This window comes from Pyrgilauda ruficollis, unplaced genomic scaffold (assembly GCF_017590135.1).
Source record: "Pyrgilauda ruficollis isolate IOZ18807 unplaced genomic scaffold, ASM1759013v1 scaffold71, whole genome shotgun sequence".
Classification (NCBI taxonomy): Eukaryota; Metazoa; Chordata; class Aves; order Passeriformes; family Passeridae; genus Pyrgilauda; species Pyrgilauda ruficollis.
In genome coordinates, this window is record NW_024528933.1 from 541,580 (window position 1) to 565,607 (window position 24,028).

Below are 24,028 nucleotides of genomic sequence, written 5' to 3' on the forward strand. Positions count from 1 at the left end.
AATTTGTAGTCTAAACTCAGAGTACAGTAGACTGACAAGGCTATGCCAATGTGCTCAGTTTAATGACTTCATAAAATATAATGAACTGCCCCTACTCCTCTGCTTCCCCCACCCCTCCCAAGTGTTCAATTTCTTAGTTAGGTTATTAACATCTGTCAGCAGTTGAGGTTTGCAATGGTTTCCAGAAGTTACTGCTTATTCAACCTCACATTAAAACAAATTGGGAATTCCATTTTGTGGTGTGAAGTCAGAACCCAGCTCTGAAACATAAACAGTTTAGCATCATTTTTTCCCCTATAGTTACACAAGTGTTTTAATTTGCAATTACGTTACCTTCTGAGCAGCTATCACAGTCCATTTGCGTCTCTCAAATTTACAGGACAGTGTACTCTGTGATTTAAACTTAATTTCATGAGCTCGTTAAGAAATACAAAAACACAACAAACAGTTGGTTCCCATTGCCCAGATTAGTCTATAAAGTGGATTTACCTCCCAAATCACAAAGTTTCTTAGTTTATAACCTGTAACTCTTAATCCATACACTTGGGGTTCCATAAAAAAGTAACAGTATCTAGCTGAGTGTGAGGGTGCTGATTCTTCCTCCTTTGTCACAGTGTGGCATACCCTGTTTCACACTGGGAGGTGTGAAAGCCTGAGCAGTCCAGCTGGTGGGGAAGCAACTTCAAAAATTCGGCTTTTTTTTTTATAAGGTGATGGTTTTGTCTTCCAGATTGGAGGTATGGTTTATGTACTTCCTGTAAGTTAGAAGATGGTGGTGAAACTGGCAAAGGTGATGGCTGCAGAAGATGGCAATTTCCAGGCGATCATGGCAGCATAATGGCCTGTTAGCTTTTCTGATCACCTGTCCTACCTACAGCATGTTCTGTATGCTCCCAGAATGCATCTCGGGCCTTAGCATGAGCTGTGTTGGCCAAAATATGAGCAGGAGTTGAATACAACAATCAGAGTAGCACAGGTTTTATTTTGCTGATAAAATTTTAGATTTTTATTGTGCTTTCTAAAATACGTATTTTGAAGGATATGTTCGCCTCTTTCATAGAGCAGTACTATATATCTTGAGGTACTGTATGTACATGGTGTCACTTGACTGAAATGACATCTGCAGGTATTTTGACATGCCTATGTACCTGTATTATTCTTTTGCACACTGTTTGTTATGCAACATATCAAAGGCTAACATTGACTTGAGTTGCTTCAATATTTGATGAGTACACAAATGTAAGGTATGGTGTGCAGATATATTACCCGTCAAAACCCCACAATCCCAGTTTTTCACATGAAAAGAATGTTGAGAAAAGAGTGTTTTATTTTACTGAATTTACTCTTACTTCTTGTAACACTTAATAAGCTGGAAACAAACATTTAAACACACTGTCAGATTCTAATAAATAAGAATATGGTTTGAAAGTACATTCTGATTTTTATTAAGATCTGTGCTGGTACATGGTACATAATAGGAATATTCAGCAACTTTATATCCCCATCAGCATCCCATGTTCATCATCAGGTTTGATATAATTTACTGGTGGATATAATTTAACTTTTTTCTGTCTTACAGATTTAATGTTGCTATAGCTGTCTCCTCTATGTCATTGTTGGCTTCTTTTTGGGTCATTGCAGAAATTAAGGAAAAAAGGAAAGATAGTCTTTTTACTTAGAAACTGAATGCAGATATAAAAGCAGTGTGTTGGCTGCCTTTAAGATAGCATAATTCTAAGAGAGCCTGTGAGAGGGGTGTATAAATAAGTCTCATAAGTATGTCACATATTTGTAATATGATTTCTATGAAAATATCAGCTTCTGTGTTGTAGGAAGATGAAAAAAGTCTGGTTTTAAAATTGGAAAGAAGACAGATCTCAACTTTCTTTTGGTTTTAATACTACTGTGCCCCAAAACCATTTCCACAGGTCTCATCTGTTGGAAAACCTCTAAAATGAAAGTCTCTTTCTGAAATGTAAAATATATGTGCTATATATAAAATAATGTGCTATAAGGAGACCAGTAAGAGAGATTGTTTCTCTATCTAGTTTAGTAATGAAACATATTTTATTCCTCCCCAGGGCAACACCTCCCTGGAATGATAAACATGATGTGACACTAGAAGCGTTAATAAGTAGTTCTTAAGTCAACTTTTGGTGCTGGTCTTGCATCAAAGGAAATAGTAAAAATGTTTGGTGGTTTGGTTTTTTTTTTTATCTTAAAGACAAACACCAGGAAAAGTCTTACGACTCAAGTAAAACATATCAAGGTGTGCTAAGTGCTTTTTTATTTTTGTTTTTAATTGCTGACCTGGGAATTGAGCAAGTGCCTTATGGTTAGGCATTCAAATGTAATTATAGTATTGTTCATTGTTGATGCTTCTGGCCCATGTTAATGTTGATATGTGTGTTATATAAATATATAATTAGTTTATCAAATCTGACACAAAAATGTATTTGCAGTACAGATACAAGAAGCATCTTATAAAAACATGCAACTGAATAATTTATGCAGCACTGTGACTGTTTCACTAAATAAGATAATGAGAAGGGAAGAACATTTCTAAGTAATTATTTTTAGCTAATTGTTTCTACCTATTGTTACAGAGGAGAAGGATGATACTGCAATTTCTACACATGTTTTGTGTAGACCTTTCAGGTCCTAGAGTATTAAACTCTGACTTAACACATCGTAATTGGACAAGTTATAAGTAGTTATCTATGAACAGGAAGCAAATCAGTGGATGTAGTCTCAGTCTTCCTTTCTCTTCTAATTGACACAACTTCCATTAACATGTAAATTCTGCTTTGTTTTCTTGGATAGTTTCTTTTCAGAGCAGTTTTTTAAAATTAGTGTGCATTTTTTAAAATCAGTCAGTCCCTGTGGGGGATGAAGCTGGCCATGTCCTGCTTTGGTCCTTTACTTTCCATTGCACTTCTGCAGTTCTCTCTATGTTGTGGGTAAAAAGGTGGTTAAGTAAAGGTGGAAGATAAGCTAAATATGTTTTCCTCTCTACAGATCTGTAAATCTGTGGCAGTTTTAGACAGCCAGATACACCACATTTACATATATGTCTCCTACAGGTAAAGGAAGTCAGTGGGTGTATGCAATACTCATTGAATTGTTGCAATGTACAGACAGAAATGCGTATAACCAACCTGGAAGAAAAAGTAAGCAGTGTAAACTTCTTGACCATGGGTTCCTGTAAATTGAAACATCTCTTTGCAGATTTGAAATATAAAAATGGACCCTGTCTTCTATGTATATGACATGTGTTTAGTGTTTAAAGTAGTGCAGTTAGTCTACTGGGTGGTTTTGAGATACTGAGAGCCCATCACTGGCAGTTTCCACGAAAATGGGACTGTTCTTGTCTTTTAAAAATTCCCATGTGTTAGTTCTCAGAAGAAGGGATCTTGTATGACTCATTCTGGATGGTTTTTTAATTGCCAGTTCTAGCTTCAGGTGACCTCTTGCCTTGCCACTTCAACTTTTCAGGTTCAATTGAGTGATGAATGATACTGCTCTTCTGTTTCTGGTTTTGCCTCTCCTGTAGGATGTCTGAGTCACCACCTTCTGAGAAACACTTCTCACTTAAAACAGTTCAATCAAAAAAAAAAAAAAAGTGACTAAAGACTCAGCAGAGATGCCAGTATACTCAAAGAAGGAAACTTTTTGAGCTTTAGGAGGTTTTCCATAAAAAGGCAATGACTGTTGTCTGTCCAATCAATTCTTCCATAGCTAGGCTGGGCCCAGGATTGCTATTGCTTATGAGGAAAAAGATCTGGCAAAAGCAGGAAGATCACAGCAGAGAAGTCAAACTTTGCCTGAAATATTGTCATGTTTTCCTCTGATCCTGTAATTCTGTTGACGTCATATGATTCATAACTTTTCTTTTTGATTTTAATTTTCTCATAGGTAATGGTGATGATAAAGATTTCCTAAACTGCCTTTATGTTAACATTACAATGTTTTTAAAAAACAATGGTACAATGCCTAGGATAAAAACTAGCTTTTGTTGTAACTTTTTGACAAGCTGTGATAACTGCTCATGTCCCACCAGTTTGTAACAGATGTTTTGACTAAATGTTGGGCTTTTTATTCGCTCTTACATGGTTATTTCTTCTCCTGGTTACTCGCCTGCAGTTCCAAGTTTTTAATATGAATCCTATGTCGATATTGTGTCTGCCTTTTAAGGATTTAAGGTTTCCTTTTTTTTTTTTTTTTTTAAAGTAAAGTTTTGCATCTCCTCTTTGCAGGACCCAGCTAGGATTCTGAACATAAATAGCAGCAGCAGTAGTAACAGTTTTTCAAAGACCCAGAAGATAACAAAGGAGCACAAAGAAAAAAATTCTAAAGACTCAAAAGAACAAAAAAGTGCCTTCAAAGAACCTTCCAGGGAACATAACAAATCTTCCAAAGAATCCTCTAAGAAACCCAAAGAAAACAAACCACTAAGAGATGAAAAAATGGTTCCTAAGATGGCCTTCAAGGAACCCAAACCCATGTCCAAGGAACCAAAATCTGAAAACACTCCTATCCTTACCATAACATGTGGGCAGCAACAAGAAAAGAAGACTCTTACAAAAAGGCCCTCTATGCTGGACACTGATGAATCTTCTGCAAGAAAAAGGAAAAAACCCAGCTCGGATTCATTATTTAAAAGTTTACCTAGTGCCCCACCACTGATTCTTACTTGTTCAGCTGACAAAAAACAGACAAAAGATAAATCTCAGCTCAAGGTGGGGAGAGTCAAAATTGGAAATGATGCACTGGAAAGGAAGACACCTACTCTGCCACCCTTTGATGATATTGTAGATCCCAGTGATTCTGACATGGAGGAAAACGTGTCCTCCAAATCTGACGTAAGTGCTTGTTTGGTTTTGCTTAATACTTTACTCAGTGCTGTATTGTGTATTCGTAGTCTGTGGGACGGTGCACCAAATTTGTGTTCTCCCCTTTCTTTTTGCTGTCTATTGGCAGATTGTCCAAACTGAAGGATGCTGATGGCCATGTTCAAGTTTATGCTTGTTCTAGTTGAATTGTATTGCCTATTCAAGTCTATTCAGTTACTAATTGTCAACATTATGACAATGAGGCTATGGAGATATTGATAAACAATATTGCTCGTTTGATGTTCTTTAGAAATTCATGTTTCTTTTGAGAGAAAGGGAAGTGGATTTAAATGCTTGTATTTCACACTCTAAATCTTTGTTTTCAATTATTAGAGAGTTCAGTAAATCCAGGAAAGGGTTGCAGTTATATCAGAGAGTTAGTTATTTTTTTGCTAAAAAAGGCAGTTCTGTCAATGATGCCAATTTTGTGGAGGAGTTCCTAGAATCTCACTCTGATGAGGGGAATCTATTGCCAAGTAGTAGGCTTACCAAGAAGAAAAACGTTTTAATGGAAATTTGCTCTCCTGAAGGTGTTTCTCTACTGTGCCTTCTCATCTGTTTCAAGTATGATTTTCTCTTTAATTTTATGATTAAAATTAGGATTTTAATAATTCTCCTAGCAAATTTTGGTTTTTAGAAGCATCTTTCATAGAGACATGTAGAGATGGAAAGGATGGTAGGAGAAACGTTGTTTGATGCCATTACTTGTGCTTATGGCTAGAGGTGTAGTGTGGATGGTAGAGGAATTCTTCCCAGCCTTTCCTGTTCAGTTCTCTTGTTTTTCCATTTTCTGATTTGTGTCTCTGTTAATTGCCATCAGATGCATAACCCTGCTTGCCCTCTCTGGAACGGACAATAAATGCCTTGCTGTGGGGAGGTGTCAGCGTTAGGTTTTTACTTTGTAGAAACTTCCTGTGAGGGAGAAGGTAATTTACTTCTGAAGTGACCTTTTAATGACCGGTCCCTTAGGGCATACAAAGGCTGTTAAATTTAGAAGGTATACAATAGAACAGGCCCTGCTTTACAGCATGACACAGGAGATCCTCTGTGATTGGAGTGGCATTCTCATTATGGCTTGAAACTTAACCAGTTTGTCTTCAAACTTGAAAACGTAGATACTTGTCACACCCTTGGTGTGAAATACTTTTTCTTGTTTTCAAAAAGCTGAATATTCTATTTTAATTTTTCACTAGCCTTAAGATATACTATATACCCTCAGTTGAGCAGACTAATTAAAATAGATTTTTGAATGACATAGAGGAGCACATACGCTTTTACTGGCTGCAGCAGTTCTCCATTTTTTTTTCAAGACAGAAGAATTGAGACAAGCAAATTAAATGTAAGTGGAATTCTACAAGTGGTTCTGCAGAGGTGTGTGCTGTGTGGCAACTTGAAAATAACTGATATGTGAGAGATACATGGATAGTAGTTAAAACTAATCCTTTTTAGTTGCTGATAGGTGTTTCTCTCTTTGTTGTCTTGCAATCTCTTGCCCACTACCAATGGTATAATGGGAACACCTGTGTATTTTTAATAGGCTGACACAAGTCCACTTCCACAAGTCCATTGTTCATCTGCAGTTGACCTGTAGGACTTAAGGAGTTCCTTAATTCTGTACTAAAGCTAAAAAGCAGGTTCAGTGTTTTCTAAGGCTGTAAGCCACTGATACTGAGAGAGCAAATTGCTGAGATCCTCTCAAAGAGAAGTAAATCCTGCTAGTTTGGAGTGTTGTCTAATTTGACGTTGACATAGTGGATCATGGAACACAGATCTTCCATGGGTGGACATGGGGCACAGTATGGTCCCTGTGTGAAAGGGCGAAAAGGATGCTTGCCTCTTTTGGACTGTGGTCCTTAATAAATCAGGCTGTGTATGGCTCCAGTCAGTGATGGGATACTATTTAGAAAGTCAGTAATATACTCACCTAAATAAAAACTATCTATGAAACACAGAATAATCCCCTAGGGTGCTTGAGTCACACAATTGGCAAGTACTGTGGTAGAAACAGCTGGGCAACCTGGTTAGTGAATGTCTGCAGAATTTTACAAGGAGATGTTCTTTCTGCATTTTACCACTTTTAACCCAGGAACCTAATGAAAGGTGAGCAAGCAGTGTAATAAGGATAATTTTGTATGTTGGAAGAAATAGTTTGGACTTTTTTGTATGTATTGGGAAAGCTTCTAAGTGTTTCAGGAAGTCTCACAGCTAGATCCATGAAGGGTATATCCAATAAACATAATCATATTAAGGAAAAGAAAAAAGTAAAAAGTTGTAATGTTAGATAGGGAGTAATGGAAGTAAAAATATGACAGTGCTTTTTCTCTACAATTTCAGTCATTTCAGATCTGTCAAAGCTTCATGATACTGACAAACACAGTTGCCTGAAGCTCGGAAGATGCTTCTTTAGTGTCATATCCTGGCATAATAATATGCTGTAAAATTAAGTCAGTTGTCATTTCTTACTCTGGTACACTTACAATGATGGGTATCATAGTCCTGATGAACAAAGGGAGTATATTTGGTAGTATCCAGCTTTATTCCTAAGTGTCTTCAAGAAAGCAAAACCACTATACCCAATTCAGCAAATTTAGGTTAGGTATAACAAATTATATTACAAATCAGTGCCTAAAAGAAAATTGTTAGAATACTGCAAGAATACTAACTCTTGAGTCAGGTGCATATTTTCTAGTTTAAGTTTTGTTTATGACATTTATGCAAACATAATAATACTGCATTAATGTAATGTTCATACATTGTATATAATGAAATTATTAATAACTTTGCTAAGAATTTTGAAGTTTCTTCACTGTAGGGAGTAAGAAGTGGTCTCATTCTCAAACACACCAATGTTCCAAAAGGATGACTGTTCACTTTACAGGTATTGCATTTGAATATATTCGTATGCATAACTTCACATATAAAACATGATAAATTTGTAATACAAGGTGCAATGTAGAATGTAGATTTACTGTAAAAATAAGTTTCTTTTTGTTGCTCATCATACATAGGATGGTTCTCAGAATTAGATATAGTCCATTATCAGTTCTCAGTTGTAAAGTCTGGGTTTGGGATTTTAAAATAAAGATGACATTCTGAAAAGTCCCTGTGGTAAAGGAATCTTACAAGCATGATTAAACAGAGGTGTTGTTTCACTGGGGTGGTGCTACAAGACGGCAGTGCTCCTGCTCCCCTGATTTCTTTGCATACAACCTGAGTTCAGTGAATTGGGGTGGAGTGTATTCTATCAATCAATGAGCTTCAATTTCAGACAAAAAAAGTAGAGTGTGCTTAACCCTCCACTGTACAGGCATCATACTCTACCTAATTATGGGCATTCAGACTTGAAACGTGGCCTTTGCCTTCATGAAGTACAGGATGTAGAGTTACAGCACCCCCCGAGAGAGGTGCATTCTTTTTCAGGTCGTTAAGTGTCTGCCTATGGTTGATCTTTCCTTGGAGCTATCCCTTGAAATTCACCTTTCAGAATCCAGACAAGTTAGCATGCTGTTGTCTCTGGTGTATTTCAGACAACTGGACACTGTCCTTTGGTATCCTGTAGTCAGTCTTTTTTTGAGCTTCAAATATCTCTGGAAAATTTAGTGGGAAATACAGGGTAGTGATAAACTACCTGCCAGGGCAGTGCTTGTGTAGTGATAAACTCTCTGCCCTTGTTTAAGAGTTTTTCTATGTGTGACTTAGACCAACACCATGTGTGGGCATTCCTCTGTGGTCTGTTTGGCGTACACTGTAGTGTGGTGCACTGCAGTACTTATTTAAATTTTGTTTTTCTGTTGACTTTGAGCTGTTGGCAAGTAAAACAAGTGTCTGCATTTCTCTTCACGTTGCTTCGTTAAGTATCACTTTTCAAAGACATCTGTGAATTAAAATGCGTTGGACTTCAGTGTTACTGGTCAGCTAGGTGTTCAAAAGAGTACGGGATTTTTTTGAGTTCATTTGGAAGTCACACATAAAGGCTGAAAAACTATTTTACTGGCTTTGGTATGAAACATGCAAAATAAAGTATAGAGTGAAAGCCTGCAGATTTATGGTTTTATTGAAGCATAGGCATATTAACACAGTCCACTTCAAAATTCTAAATATTTGGTTTTTAAATTGAATTACAGGATGTTTTAGTTAATGAAAACTCCACCTGTTTTCTTCCTGTGTGGGACAGTGCAGCAACATGATAAAAAAAAGGACTTGACCTTGATTTTTCTGCCAGGGTGGTGGCAAATATGGTGATATTCTTGTAATATTTATGTGAGCTTCAAGCTGTTGTATGAGATGGAGAAATACGGAATTTTGGATCTGAGTGAGACATTTCCGTGAAGGGAGCTGCCCCTTTTGAGCTGTGGAGCCATTTCAGAAGGGATGCTCAGATACTTCTTGTTTGATTACTGCAGACTTTGCTGGACTGAGTAAGAAGGAAAAAGTGTTACGTGGCTCTTGGTGAAGTTGCTGCAGCAGAAAGGCACAAAAGAATTAAGGCAGATGATACATACCTGTTCAGGTATTAAATATTCTCCATGTATCTCCAGTTGTAGAGAGCTCAATAACAACTCTTTTAAGTCTGCCATGCATGACAGTGGTTTGGTGGATTCTTTTAGGGAGTCCATGTGAATGGACTGAATTCTGACAAATTAATTTCTTCTGGTGTGATTATTTTGCTTATGTATGTATTGGTTTTTATCCCTTCCTGCATTATGTCACTGCATTAGTAATGGTAGTGACCTTTTGGCATGTCAAAGCCTATGGAAATACAATCTGAACAGAAATGTGTGCTAGTAGAATGTAACAGCTGAGGGGTAAGGAGTTTCAGTTATTAAGAGCAAAGTACATTAGTGGGTCTTTTGCCTTTAGGAAAAAATCCCGTCTGCTTCTCAGGAAGGCCTTTATGGAACAATGAAAATACAGTAGGGATCACAGAGACTATGCCTTTGTATTTAATTAACTGCTTGCATGTCTTAAAGCAGTCTAAGAGTATGGTAGTTTTTTAAAGGAATCCATAAAATGCCACTTTCAATCTGGCACGTGATGTAGTAATTTGACAATTGCAAAAGTGGAAGAACATTTTGAAAACCCCCATGGTCTTGTAAAACCTCCAGGCCCTTGTTAGCTGAAAAAGCCTACTTTCTGTCAGGGCTTGGAGCTAAAATTGGAGCTTTTTCAGGTAATATTTAAAGCCAGAAGGAACAGTAGTGAGATGGAGCTCTGTGTGCTGTTTTCATGTAGTTACCAAAGGTCAAAAAGAAAAAGGAGAAGATAGATTTTATTTTATTTTATTTGTGAAATAAATGTGGCTGTAACTCTCAAGATGGTTAATGGTGCAGAATAGGGATAATGTTGATCATGTACTTTACTGCAGACTGGGCCCTGTAGGTTTGCAATGGTCATATTATTACATTCTTTACTTTTTGTGTGATAAATGAAGTCTTTCTGCTTCTCGTCTGGGAAACAACACTGCTCTTAAAACCATGCCAGCACAAACATGTGCTATTGTTGGACATGGTACCCCTGTGTCAAGGAGGTAATTCAGTAGTCACAATCAGGTAAATATTGCACAGTCTGAGGTGTTTCCTTCAAGGTATATGCTCAGAGAGAAATAGTGGTCAAAGACAAGCAGACCTCTTTAGAGAAATGGCAATAGGCACAAATATGCTCTGTGGCCATCAGCATCTACTGTAGTATGGCACCATTCAGCTGCTACACTTTGCCTATTTTAGTTAGGTGTCACTGTGAAGTGAAAAATGCTTTGTCTTCACTCACAAAAGCTTGGGTGCATGTTAGGCTGTTCTGTATATGGTGAAATTACTATTGCTGGATGAGAAAGCAGCATGATAGAAAAGTAGAGATCCTCTGGGCAGCAAGCTCAAATGTTAAAGTGAGACAGTTTTGTTACCAGTGTGTGTTTGGAAATCCCTGGCTTACAGATATGTTAAGAATTTGGAAATAAAGCAGTGAGACAAACTATGTAGAAATTATTAGATGTTTAGGTTGCAGAAGTAATCTTGTGAGAGCCATGAAATTTTGTATTCTTACGGCAAAGTCTGTTGGGTTTTTGTTTAGTTTAGGCAATGTCACATTTTGACCATGGAATTAACATTAATCATTATTAAGCTACTAATACAGGCTGAAGTATTTTACTTAATTTGCAAGTACTGGCTTCATCTGCTTCATTGTGACTACTCGTGAATTAACTCAAATATTTGCATAAATGCCAGTTCAGATTTGGGCCGTTTTTTGTGTACTTCAGCACTGGAAACCCTGTTTACCTGCTATCCTGCAGAAAGTAAGGGATTTAATTGGGTATGTGTAGTGCCAATACTGTAATTGTCTGGGGCGGTTTTGTGGCATAAAAAGACTCTGTCTCATATCTGGTTAAGTCGTGACAATTTTGCGAGGCCAAGGTGGATTGCAATCAAAACAATAAAATATTAAAGACAGGATATTTTATTTTAATCATAATGAAGTGAGATCTTCTTGATAAGGATTTCATTGCTTTGAAGTTGCTTTATCTTTCTTCTTATATAAATTATGTTGTGATCCAGAAGAATGGCTGCATGTATTTAAAATAAAATTTAACACCTGACGATTTTCAGCTGACATTTTATCTACAATAGTTAGATCTATTCAAGGCTTTTGTGCCCTTTTATGTGGAACCAGTATGTTTACACTTCTTCTGAAGGGGGCAGAAATGCCATGGTATACTCATGTATTTTTGAAAGTTTGCTGCCAAACTCCTCTTGAACTTCATTAGATAATTTTGATAATACTTCCCATTCAGAGGCTTGTACTCTGGTGATGACAGACATAAATTCTTCAGGACACACTGTAAGTATACAATTTAATTTTTGTATTTAAAAGACTCAATAATCCCCTGGAAAAAAAACTCTGTCTTTAACTTTTACTAACAGAGGAGAGTTAACACAAATTCACACTAACACTCTTAAGCTATGTAGCAATTTTTCTACTGCCGATGTGGTGATCTCGAACCACTTTCAATGAACGCTCAAAATATTATTAAAATTGGTTTCAGGTATGACACTGCCCTTAGACAGCAATGGTTCTCTGGCAGAGAAGGAGTCAATAATGTTGTCAAGAGGGAAAGACAGCTGCCGTACAGAGGGCATAAAAGAAAAGAAAACGATAAAGCTCACTGCTGCAGTGAATGTGTACCGTATGTCATGCCTGTGCATTGCCTGTTGATGAGGGAGGGACTGCTGTTCACCTCCCTGTGCTGTGGAGCCCTGGGGCTGTGCTGCGTGTTTGGCACTGCGGAGGAATGTTGGGGGGCCCTCTTGGAATGGGCAAGGTATGCTCCTGATGGACATAATTTGCCTGCACCAGACTCAAGGATGATGGTGCCTGTGTGTTTCTGGTCTCCCAATACTGAAGTGTGCATGTGAGCCTGGTAGAAGAAATAAATGAAAGCAGATGTAATCAAGCAGTTTTCTTTTCTTTTATGCCCTCTGTATGGCAGCTGCCTTTCCCTCTTGATAACATTATTGACTCCTTCTCTGCCAGAGAACCATTGCTGTCTAAGGGCAGTGTCATACCTGAAACCAATTTTAATAATATTTTGAGCGTTCATTGAAAGTGGTTCGAGATCACCACATCGGCAGTAGAAAAATTGCTACATAGCTTAAGAGTGTTAGTGTGAATTTGTGTTAACTCTCTGAGTCATTATTCAGTGGTACTCTTTTGGCTTAGTCAGTGCGTCAGTACAACTTACATTTTTGTTAGAAAAACATGTTGCAAAACTAATTACTTCATGCTTTTTTCTACCAAAACCCAAAACTAGACTCAAAAAACCCAAAACCCAGAAAAACTTTGAGTAAAACATCCAGCACTATTGGTACTAAAACTTAGCATTTTCTGTTGAAGGCCTCTAAGCTTTCAGGCTTTCATCCTCCCTTGAAAATAGAAATCTTTATCTGCCCAACAGAAATGTGTACTTTGTGCTTCCTCTGGCCTTGAGTATATCAGTGGGGCTTCTAGTGCCCCTCTCTGAGCAGCAATATCTCACACCATTCATTCCCACTGGGGCTGAAAACAAGTAGTTGTATGATCAGATTTATTTGGTGATCAGATTCATTTGTTTATTTGTTTTAACATTGTGCTGCTGTGCAGGGACCAAGAAATTTGGTAATTAATGCTGTCTTTGCCCTGATGAAAATGACAGCCTTTGTGCATGTGTAGCACAGTAAGATGGGGCTGCCTGTGTCTAGAACGTGTATGTAGGGCTTTTTGAACTATCTTGAGACATGTTACCTGTTCTTACTGTGGCTATCTGAACGTGAAGGAATTTCTTACTGTGTACTTAGTGTGTTGCAAGCCATCTGGCAAAGGTGAGGAAATGATGCCCTGTGTTGTAGGAATTACTGTTTCATACTGCAGAGTTAGAAGATAAGGATAAATTGAGCTATTTGCACTTCACAGATTCTGTTTATGTTTCCAAAGAACTTGTATCATCATCTCAGAGCGACATGAAAGGAGACTTTAAAGGCAACTGATAAGAGGTACCCCCATCACCAGCAGAGCTATGTTTTGTTGTTGAGGTTAACAGGTAGCTCCACCAGTGCCTAAGCTGCCCGAGGAAAAGATGACTCACACGTCAGGGTATAACCACAACTGGGGCCAGCAGTAACTGGATCAGTGTCTCAACATTGATCACCCCAGTCAGAAAACCATTGCAAAACTTACACTGTTTAATACCATACTAGGTGAACAGTCTTGATTAGGACAGAAGTAAATCAAGTGATTTTGCTGCTCTGTATGAGGTCATTTTAGGTGTTACCTAAATATTCGGAGGAGGTTACATACAGTAACCTGTGTTTCATAATTCACATTATCAGCTTCAAAAGTACTACAGTCTAAACTATGTTAACAAAAGAAGTAGATACAGGCTGTGATAATTTCAGTATCTTTCAGTGGATGAATGATATTTTTCCATTGCCCATGCTGCTTTAGTGGATTTTAGTTATTATAATGCAGCTGTAATTTGGAGATGGAAAAGATGTAGTTTCAAGATAGATCTTATTGCATTGTGTCTTCCACAAGAAGAGTAAAATATTGTCAAGTAAAGTGCCATGGTCTGAGTATTCTGCACAGCAGCAATTTAGTTGCAAAGTTACTCGTTCAGGGCAGAAAAAGGCCAAAGGAGGAAGTAATTTTTGGCGCTCTTGGTAGCCTGAATTTGCTTTGGGAGAGGGCTAGTAAGGGTAAATAAAATTTTGCATGTTAAATGTTACAATTTTAGCTAAGGGAGACAGTTTGTAGATGTGATGTTTCAACTTTATTTGTTTGTGCCATATGCAATGTTTTTGATTCTTTGAACACTGTAAAACTCAAGATTGATCTGATTTGTACTACATGATATCTTAATTTAGCCAGTATTGCAAATAATGTAATTATAGCCCAGTATTTTTAATAACTCCATTCTGCGGTTAAGGTACCTATTCAGGTAACTATCAATTACATTACAAATAGGTTACACTACATTATAACAATTTGAGCGAAATGAACTTTATATATAAACAAGTATCACATTTTCTTGTTTTTGTAAGAGATTGCCTTGTTGTGTGTTATATTCTTATGTCTTATGAAACAGAAGCAAAACTCTATTAATGCAAAACTCAGATCACACTGTCAAAAATTTATTTTAAATCAGAGAAGCAGAGATAAGGAGCTTTAAATAAGGATTACTTTTTGTAGTATTCTTTTTGTAAGACTACTTGTGTAGGCAAAGTTACAGCACGCAGATGTGTCAGCTGTAAATAGTAAAGAGCAAATAAGAAAATAGAAATCTCCTCTATAAGTTTTTTTCTAAGTGAATCAGTGTTGTATGGTCTGTGTGTGTATAATATGGATGATCTTTTGTGAAAACTACTAGACAAACACATATTATCATAGAGTGAGTGCTTAAGAACGATTTTATCAGATGTTTCAGATCTGTAGAGAAAAATGTGTGTAGAGCACGTTGTTGGCTAACATGTTATCTAAAGATCATTGTTAAGTTTACAGTATCACAAGACTGACTAAAAATTATGACATTTTGAAAAATCATTTGAGTTTTGTTTTGTTTTAGAGACTCGAGAATTTTTTAGTATACGTCTTGTTTTTTTGTATTTTTCTTTCTACAGCTTTTCATGGAAGCTGGAACGTACAGTAAATGAAAGCTGAGTTTTTCAGACAATAATTTAAATCCCAGAAGTTAAGTTTGAGGGAAGAGTAAGTACAATGAGACTTGCTGTGAAACTGGCAGGGGAAACAGAGATCTGCACTTGATCTCTCTGGAGTTTATAGTTAAATTTTGAACCATTTAGTTTTCTGGGACATGAGTTCAAGAGCCTGTGCAGCAGGACTTAAGACCAAAAAAAAAAAAGCTGTTGTTTTTCCTACATTTAGGTATATATTTGCTTGATTTTTATGACCTGGACAAGCTTTCCACATAGTAAAGTTTTAGTGTGGGGTCATGCTGGGAGTGTTCTCAAGTTTGAGCTACATAAGAATAGAGGGGAACTGAGGTGAATTCCTGAAGTCTCTGAGTACCTGCTGAAAATCCTAATTTCTAATGTGGAGAAATGCACCATAGTACATAATTATACCCGTAAAAACAGTTTTACATGTAGATGGTTATCCAGTTGCTTCTGTTAATAGGAGTGTGTGAACTCCTAACATTAGAACCTCAGATCTGGGAGAATTTAGGTGATCCAACTTCCTGCTGCCCCAGAAGTGACAGCAGAGTGTCTAATTTCCCTAACAGTGAACTGGGAGTGCATTAACATCTGTCCTTCTCAGTGGTGACACATTGCATAGGGCACTGTAGATGTGCAAAAACAGCGCAAGAGAAGGGAGTTGGCAAGTCTTAGCTTCCAACACAGCAGCTGAAGGGACTACTTCCCATCTTCTATCATTATTAATCCCATTGGAGCAGAAGATGTAGAATAGTTGAATGAAGCTCTCACCTTAGCTTTAATACCGAGACTGAATTTTCTGGTTTGTATTTAGTATGAAAATTGAAGTTTCTTTCTTTCCAGAACACATTTCTTTTATTGGAATAGGGCAGCTCTCTATATAGAATATGTGGAAATTCTCAAAGGGAAAGTTTAAAATGTTAAGTCAAACTCTCAGAAAATCAATATCTGAGTATTGCTTGTCAGCTTCATCTGGCCTTTCCACAGTTAAAGGAGTGCAGAGGGACAGTTGCCATCCTCTCATCACAGGGCTTTCATGCCACTGGGCTTATAAAATGAGCAATGTTTTCCAAACAAGTATATGTTATATTGTTTGGCCTCATTTTTTTCCCACATAGTTCAGACTTTGTATGGAATACAGACCTGTTAAATTTCCCATGTTGCGCAGCTCATACTTTATCAATTTGTCACAAATATTGATGTCTTTTCACACATTTCTGGTGGTCTAAACAACACAGTGTTTAGTGCCAGTTTTGAAAAAACCTTTGTATAACCCTGTCTTTGCCAGCATTACCTACGTATTCAGAACAGTCTTTATTCTTCTTGGTAAGGCTTATCTGATGAGACCATCCATCAGTTTGCCTCTTGTTTTAAGGACCATGTTCATACTCATGTCACCATACACAATTGTAGTTTAATTTATCCTTAGTTTATTCTTTATCTTGTAGTCATGAAATCCATGGAAACTGTAGTATTCGACTGCTCTACAAGGCAAACCTTGATCTTCCCTCCTGTACTTTTTTGCTTGCTTTACTATATGTCTGCCATTCTTTTCCATTAAGGTATTTTCAGGAAAAATACCCTGCAGGTTACAGAACAATCATCACTAGGGCTTCATCTTTCAAAGTTATTGTACAACGTTCTGCAGAAGAATTTTTGTCCATATTTTTTGATCAGTCTCCTGTTCATGAATTTTCTCTAAATCTTGACTATTTGTGAGTTATGTTAGCATTGTCTCAAATTTACTTTTGATTTATAAAGGTAAAATAAAATGTATTCATAAATGCAGAAGGAAAAGGATTTTCTTTCAAAATTAAGTAACATGTTTCAGTAGGACAGTCTGTAAGGAAATGCAAATCCCACTTGATTCAGTGCAGTTGTTCAGATGGAACAGTTGCAAAGATTAAGGCCTTTTCTTGATTCTGCTTTTTTCAAAGTGCGTTTCAAATTCAAAGAATCACAGACTCCTTGAGCTTAGAGGGTACCTCTGACTATTATCTGGTCTATCTGCCCTGTTCAGCCCGGTTTAGCCAGGGCCACTTTGGGCTGGGTGGCCAGGATCCTGTCTAGACAGTTTTTTCAATACCTGTTAGGGAGGGAGATGACAAAATCACCCTGGGCAGCCTGTGGCCTATGATTGGTTACCCTTGCAGTGAAAAGCTGTTTGCTGATGTTTAGTGGGAACCTCTTGTGTGAGCCACAGATAGGTTGAATTATTCTACTGAAAGCTGAGGTCACTGACAGGGCACTTAAGTGACAGTAAATGCTGTAAGTATAGGAGTCCTGTTAGAGAAAAAGGCTTGTCCTGCAGGAGCACGTCCCTCCTCCCTGAAATTCTAAAGTTGCACGAAGTGGAAGCAATGCTCAGCTGTATCAGTAGTTTCAAGTGTACAGACTTCTCGGTATGTACAGCAGTGGGAAACATATGTCTCTACACCATCATGCAAAAATAAGAAATATGTGGACTGACTGATACGAAATGAGATACTGCTACACCACTTCATGTTTACTTCAATAAATAATTTGTAAGCTTCCTTCAAGAATGGTTCAGGGAAAGGCTAGAAAAACCATTGTCACCCACATATAGATATCTTCTATTTCTTAATATAAGAATTAATAAAGAGCTTGAAATGATGTGGGTTATTTTTAAAGTCATGGAATCATATCCTGAGTTGGAAGGGACCCACAAGGATCATCAAAGTTCAGCTACTGGCCCTGGACCAGATAGCCCCAAGGAGCTGTACAAATTGGGACAACCATGAAATAAATATTACAGAAACAGCTCCATTATATCCTTTGCTGTAAACAGGTGTTTCAGGGTTTGCCTGAAAGTTGTTTGCAGCTCAAGAGTGAGCTACTTGTAAAACAGAGAAGAATTTGAAAATGGCAGAAACTAGGTGATTTAGAAAAATCACTGGTAAAAAAGGTACCTTTTCACAGAAAATTTGGGCCAAAGAAAATTGCCTTTTTTTTGCTGAACACTTTCAAAGCACAGAACCCCTCAATCAGGCCTAATAAAGAAGTCACTGTCTACGTGCATCACTGTGAGAGCACTAAAGTGAAGTAGACTGTCTAAGAATGCAATAAATCATATGGGGTCATTGCACTAATGAACAGTTCAGGCCCAAACTCTCATTAGCTTGTCTGTAGAAAGAAAAAAACCGGTAAAACAGGAAAAGGCCGTAGAGAAAAGCTCTTTGCTGATACTATATTAAACTTTTATTGTTGAAAGATAGGCTTTAGTTAATTTCAGACCTATTAAAAAATAAATATTTTGTGATTAGGAACCAGTGAATAAGAGCAGAAAGCCCAAGTGTGTAAAGCCATAAATACCTAAGTCCATGGGTTAACAATCTGTAAAATTGTCAAAAAGCATTGCTTAAGTGATAAAAGACACTCACTGTTAACTAGAAGCATGGGTGCTGTTGGCACTAGTCCCTATTCATATACGGAAGGCATCTTTTTAGTTCCTTCTGAAAAAGCAAATCTTTTCTGTTAATAACATTCATTCTTAGGTTATAAGCAGCTGTTTCCTCTGGGTGTGTTCTCACCCAGATTTCTCAGTCAAAAAATGAAGGTTTCATTTCCAATACTTAACAGTTTTAATATTTATGCTAATCTGTATTCCTTGGAATAAATTTTCAGATTGGGATGTTTAAGGACATGAAGTAAATAGTTTCAAAAGTTATTAGGAACCCTTATAAAATAAGTCTGCATGATCAATATGCTTTATCAATATGAGGAGTTTTTGTGATTTCATTTCTCAAAATGATCTTGCTAAAGCAGAGCAAAATTTTTACCAGGAAAATACACAATTTTGTATATATCTATATTCATTTGTTCTTGTGATGTTGACTTGGTTAATGCTGGGAGAAAATTTTGGCATGGAGCAATTTCACTGGTATTTTCATGCCTTATAATGAGAATGAGATTAGGCCTTTCTCCCTTTTTTCATTTCAAGCAGGCTGGTTAAAAAAGAAAGTAGTGAACTTGTAATAGTTAAATAGTCTCTGTGTCTATTTGATTTTTTTTCTTCTTAGATTTTAGCACTTGAAAGCCAAATATGACTGTCTTCTAGTGTTTGCTAATTTTTTTTGAGGGAATTGACTTTAGGTAAGTTGAAGTTCATGTTGAAATTAATAAAGAAAAAATACACTTAATGGAAATCTGCAGAAACCAGTTCTCAGCTAGTAATTTTTACTGCAAGGAGCAGAAATTGATGGATAAACCAGATGTTTAAGAGTAGCCTGCAGCTAGACAACTGAGCTTAGTTTGCTGATGTCTTTAAAGTTTGCGTGGACACTTGTTCTTCATCACTACAGTCTGTTTCCTATTATCATGATTATTTTACAGCTGAAAATCTTGTAAGGTTTTACAGAAACTCAGGAAGGAAAACATTTTTTTTTTTCCAAGCTTGATTTTCAGAGCAGTGTTAAGTAATGCTGCAGTGTATTTCAAAAAGGTCTGATGCTGTGTAATGTGTAAGAATCTCTCTTGGTATTCTGAAGTGGGTTGTGTTGTTGGTTGGGGGTTTTGTTGCATAGGATTAATTAAGTTGTATATAAGTGGCATACACCACCACAGTCAGGTACAGAGTTTGTATTTTGACTGGGTGTCTGTGAGAACTGGAGCTGATGTTGATTTAAGGAGAGCAGATGTTAATGGTGTTGTTCTCAAGCATTCTGTTGCCCAAATAGGCATCTCTTATCAAGAGAAAAGGCAACAAAAGACAGTAAATCTGCCTGCTCTATTATGAAGGGCAACAATAGACTGATTTATGGAGAAAAAGCAACTGTTAGGCTCAGGTAGCCTGTGTGCGTGAAAACTGAGTTTTACAGACCGGATGTTTCTGCTGTCATTTTTGAGAACAATTTTGTGCTGTCTTAATCATGAGGCAAGGAGAGTCAGAAAATGTTGGTTAGCCTGGATAACACCTGATGATAACACATGTTGTATAAAATTTAAAGTGTGAGCAGGTTCAATTTTCAACAGTAGACCATTATTTCCTAACCTGATTTTTACTGTTCCTTTTGTATGGCTACTTCTTTTGTGTTCTCCATTAGCATCCCCTCTGCCCACATACCAGATTCATAGTTTGTCTCATGTGCACAGATGAGTGTGCAAGGATGTATCATTGAGTCTTGGAATCAGCCAAAAAGTATACGGAGAGGTGCAACCTGGCAGCAGGAAGCAAGACTCTTCAGTACTGAAGAGTAAAATAGTACAGAATTTTTCTATGAAGTAATAGGACTTCCTCATTAAACTAAAGGGAAATTTACACATTTTAAACAACAGTAGGAAAAAACCGTGTAGAACTGTTTGTTAAATAATACACACTGATTTGAATAACCCTGTTTAAAAAATCAGTTCTCTTTTGTAATTGGTAAATTTTAGATTATTTCTCTTTGTAACCAAGCATATCTTCTGGTTCAATCACATTTACAATCTGCAGAATTTTGATACATATGAAAAGTGTTAGGAGAATTTCAGTCACAGCATAAAAGTTTCATTGGAATCCCTATATTAACACTTATTTTCTATGGGAGATGAAAGAAAACTGTCTGAGGCTTTCTGACATTTAGTGTGGTCTTCTCAGGTCTTTTGTTTTTCAATTCCACAACATCATTACTAATTTGAAAAACGTTGCATCTCCAGTATGACAATGACAGAGGTACCTTAGGTCCATTATAAACTGATTTAGGTTTTCGTGTTGTATAATCTTTCAAAGAAGGCTTTGGAAACTTCTTGTTAGACTTTAGCAAAGAGCTAGACATGATGTAGTAGTGTGTATGTATGGTGAGTGCAATAGTAATTTCCACAATGTTTGCCTCACTGACACCTGAAGTTAAGGTCTTTGAGTATTATTTGGCCCCACAGTTTCTTTTTCTGACAGAATGCTTTAGGCAGTAACTAACCATAAGAGTTTTTCTAGACAAAAAAATGTCTCTTAAAATGTTACTTATTTTCTTTTTTTTTTTTTTTCTTTTAAGTCTGAACAGCCGAGTCCTGCCAGTTCCAGCTCCAGTTCGAGTTCCAGTTTTACACCCTCTCAAAACAACAGACAACAAGGTACCAGTAAAGGAAAAGAAATTGAAAGGAATGTGTGAAATGAAGGGGCCAATAAAAACAGAACTCATGGCATCTCACGACCTCTTTTCTTCTGTGTTTCACTGCCTGAATTGGCCACAGTTTTGATTTAGAGACTTTTCTGCAGGTTGTTTTCAGATGTGACTGTAAGGGCAAAATAAAAGGAGAGAAAGAGACTGGGAACCTGAGAAAAGGGTGTGAGTATTGGTTGTTTTGAAGGACTAAATACATGGCAGTCACTTAACAGAGGATAAACCCAAAAGAGCTTGTGTTTCTGAGTTGTCCTTCTGCAGGATTAGGTAGCATGGCACCTGGCTCCATCTGAAGCCCTGGAAGAGCGTGGTTTCCATGGGCAGCTGACAGAAACCCACAGATGTGTTTATGTAGACCCTTTCAAAGGCTCTGAGCATCCCATACTACTGGGAAGTTTTAAGAGCACAGAATATTTACTTCAAATACATGCCAGGGAAAGATGATGGTTAGACTTGAAGTTTGCAGTTTGGTTTTTAGCTAATAATTTCAGTTTACTTTAAACTTAATAAAGAATGCATTTTTCTTCCTGGACACTTTGCCAAGGCATGTTTTCTGTAAATAAGTTGATATTCATTCTCCGTGATCTATTAAACTACTTAGTTCCTGTTTGGCTTCTTTCCCTGGTTTATAAGATTGTACAACCGATACATTCTTAATGAGTTTTTGTTCTGTTCTTTGGATAAGGAGCATTAAAAAAGCAGCCTTTGACTAAACAAAATAGTTTGTTTTAGCCATTTGTATTCCTCAATGGTAGACTTGATTTAAGGTTATGACTATACATTAGTGCCTCAGGCACACTGACTTTAAGTAGATTTGTGCATGATTATGTGATGCATAATCCTAGTGCCTTCTCTAGGTGACTGGTACTGATTTTCTGATGTTTTCTGGCAGTGTTATTCCATGTGAAAGAAGGCAAGAGCTGAAATGAGCTGTGGTAATGACTGGCTTCAGGCAGTTGATATTTACCTAACAATAAACAGATAAACTTCCTGCTGAACTTCCATTTTTCTTCTCACGAAAACCTTAGTGGTGTGAACTGTCCATTACAAGCCAAAAGACTTAGATATCCACTTCTGCATCTATTATCTTTGCTGGGAAAAAACTTATTGATTTAGTAGTTTCTTCTGAGCAGACTGGTCCCATCCATCTTTTCTGGATCGTATACAAGATATATCACAGATTGTCTTTCAGTTCTTCTGTAGAATAGATGGGAGATTTGTCCTCCAGTGTGAACAGCTCTGAAGTGCAAATGGTATATGCATCTTCTCTTTTTTGTAGTAGTAAATAGTGGTTTGTGCTTCTTTCTGGGAGTTCCAGAAACCCCAATTAACTAAGCGTGTTTATTGCCCAGGACATACATTTGTATATCAAAGGTATGGAGCACCAGGCATACCATGACATATTCATGATGTATGTTGTGCTCTGGTCAAAAGCCATGCTTTTCCCTTACCTGGAAGTTACTTGCTAGGACTGTTGCTCTTTTTCAGTTGCATTTAGACTCCAGTGCTCACTCAGGTGACAAAAAACACAGCATGAACTTTTTTCACCTCTTTTTGCGTGTGTGGGCTAACCTGAGGTTCCTCAGTTCTTCTGTCCTTGGGGCTTGCTTTGATATTTGTCTGTTTCATTATCAAGAAAACTTGCTCATGGGCAACTCTTAATTTTCAGTTTCTCCTTAACTATTCTGATATCTTAGGAGGTTGCAACTTTGCAAACCTTTAGAAAGGTTGTTACAGAATTTTAGAGTAAGTGTGCAAGGAGCAGAAAGTTGCTATCCATGCTAGGAAAAAAAAAGACCTAAAAATGAATGCTTTGCTGATTGGTAGAAAAGTCTGCTGAAAAGTTAGCTAGCAACGTGCTTCTCAGACTCCCAGACATGCTCCTACACTAAATGAGGACTTGTTTGAATGACAAGTTGTTCAATGCTTATGGGGCTGTCAGTGATGGATGCCTGAGGTGTTCAAGTTTCTTTTTATTACTGCTTCTATAGAAGCCCTTTCCCTCCTTCAAGGGTCAGATAGTAAGTTAATACAGTCAGAGTACAAGTTGTCATTTGCAACTGAGCATTGTCTTCCTGAGATTCAAATAGGGAGAGAAAATGGAGCACAACTCAGCTGCTTCTACATATCAGCTGTGGGTGCCTGGACATAAGTACTTCCATACTGTTACCTATACAAATGTCTGGTCAACCAGGAATTTGCCCATGAGGACCATCTGGTTTTCTTTCCTACGGTGTTAAAACAGAGAAAAGGCTTGTTTCTCTGAACTGTCCAAACTGTGTCAATTTACAAAAGTTCTAGGGCAGCCTTAGTGATAAATCATTCCAAACAACAGCTTTGAAGTCACTTGCACAAAACTAGTCAAAATGCCTATGGCCTGAACTTTGCTATGTCTGGAAGAGTCCATAAAACTGTCCTCCCCCACTGTCATACTCATAACCCTGTTGTGAGAATGGCATTGACTGACAGATGTCTCCCTTGTCTGCTGGCAGTGACCAGAGAGGGCGTTCCTTGACTCAGTTTTCCCACTGGCAAATAAGTGAGTTGAAAGCTTCATCTCAGGCTCAATGTGTTCATGTTACTACTGTGTTTCTTGGGCTGAAGGAATTAAAACCGTAATAGTAATTGCTGTTCTTACAGCCATCACTGCTGGTTTCAACTGCTGCTTCATGTCTTAGATAGGCTGTACTTCATAGTTAAATGTCCTATGGCACTAGGACATTTTACTTTCTTCCCTCTTCTAATCTGCTTTTGCCCGTTCTTATTTCAAGTAGCTGTAGTTTTACACTTCCCAGCTCTATTAAACATATTCTGCTTTCTG

The 24,028-nt window shown here is 37.4% G+C and overlaps 1 protein-coding gene across 6 annotated transcripts in view; it reads left to right on the forward strand.

Moving 5' to 3' along the window:
• MLLT3 (MLLT3 super elongation complex subunit) overlaps positions 1 to 24,028 on the forward strand; it is a 117,679-nt gene that overhangs the window by 76,010 nt on the left and 17,641 nt on the right. For all 6 annotated transcript variants that reach the window (XR_005956684.1, XR_005956685.1, XR_005956686.1 and 3 more), the window contains 2 exons: positions 4,257 to 4,862; positions 21,079 to 21,157. Coding sequence is in view for 3 of the 6 variants with exons in the window: in XM_041485567.1 (XP_041341501.1) it covers positions 4,257 to 4,862; positions 21,079 to 21,157 (685 nt within the window). In the remaining 3 variants the exon portion in view is untranslated. The remainder of the gene's footprint in view (positions 1 to 4,256; positions 4,863 to 21,078; positions 21,158 to 24,028) is intronic.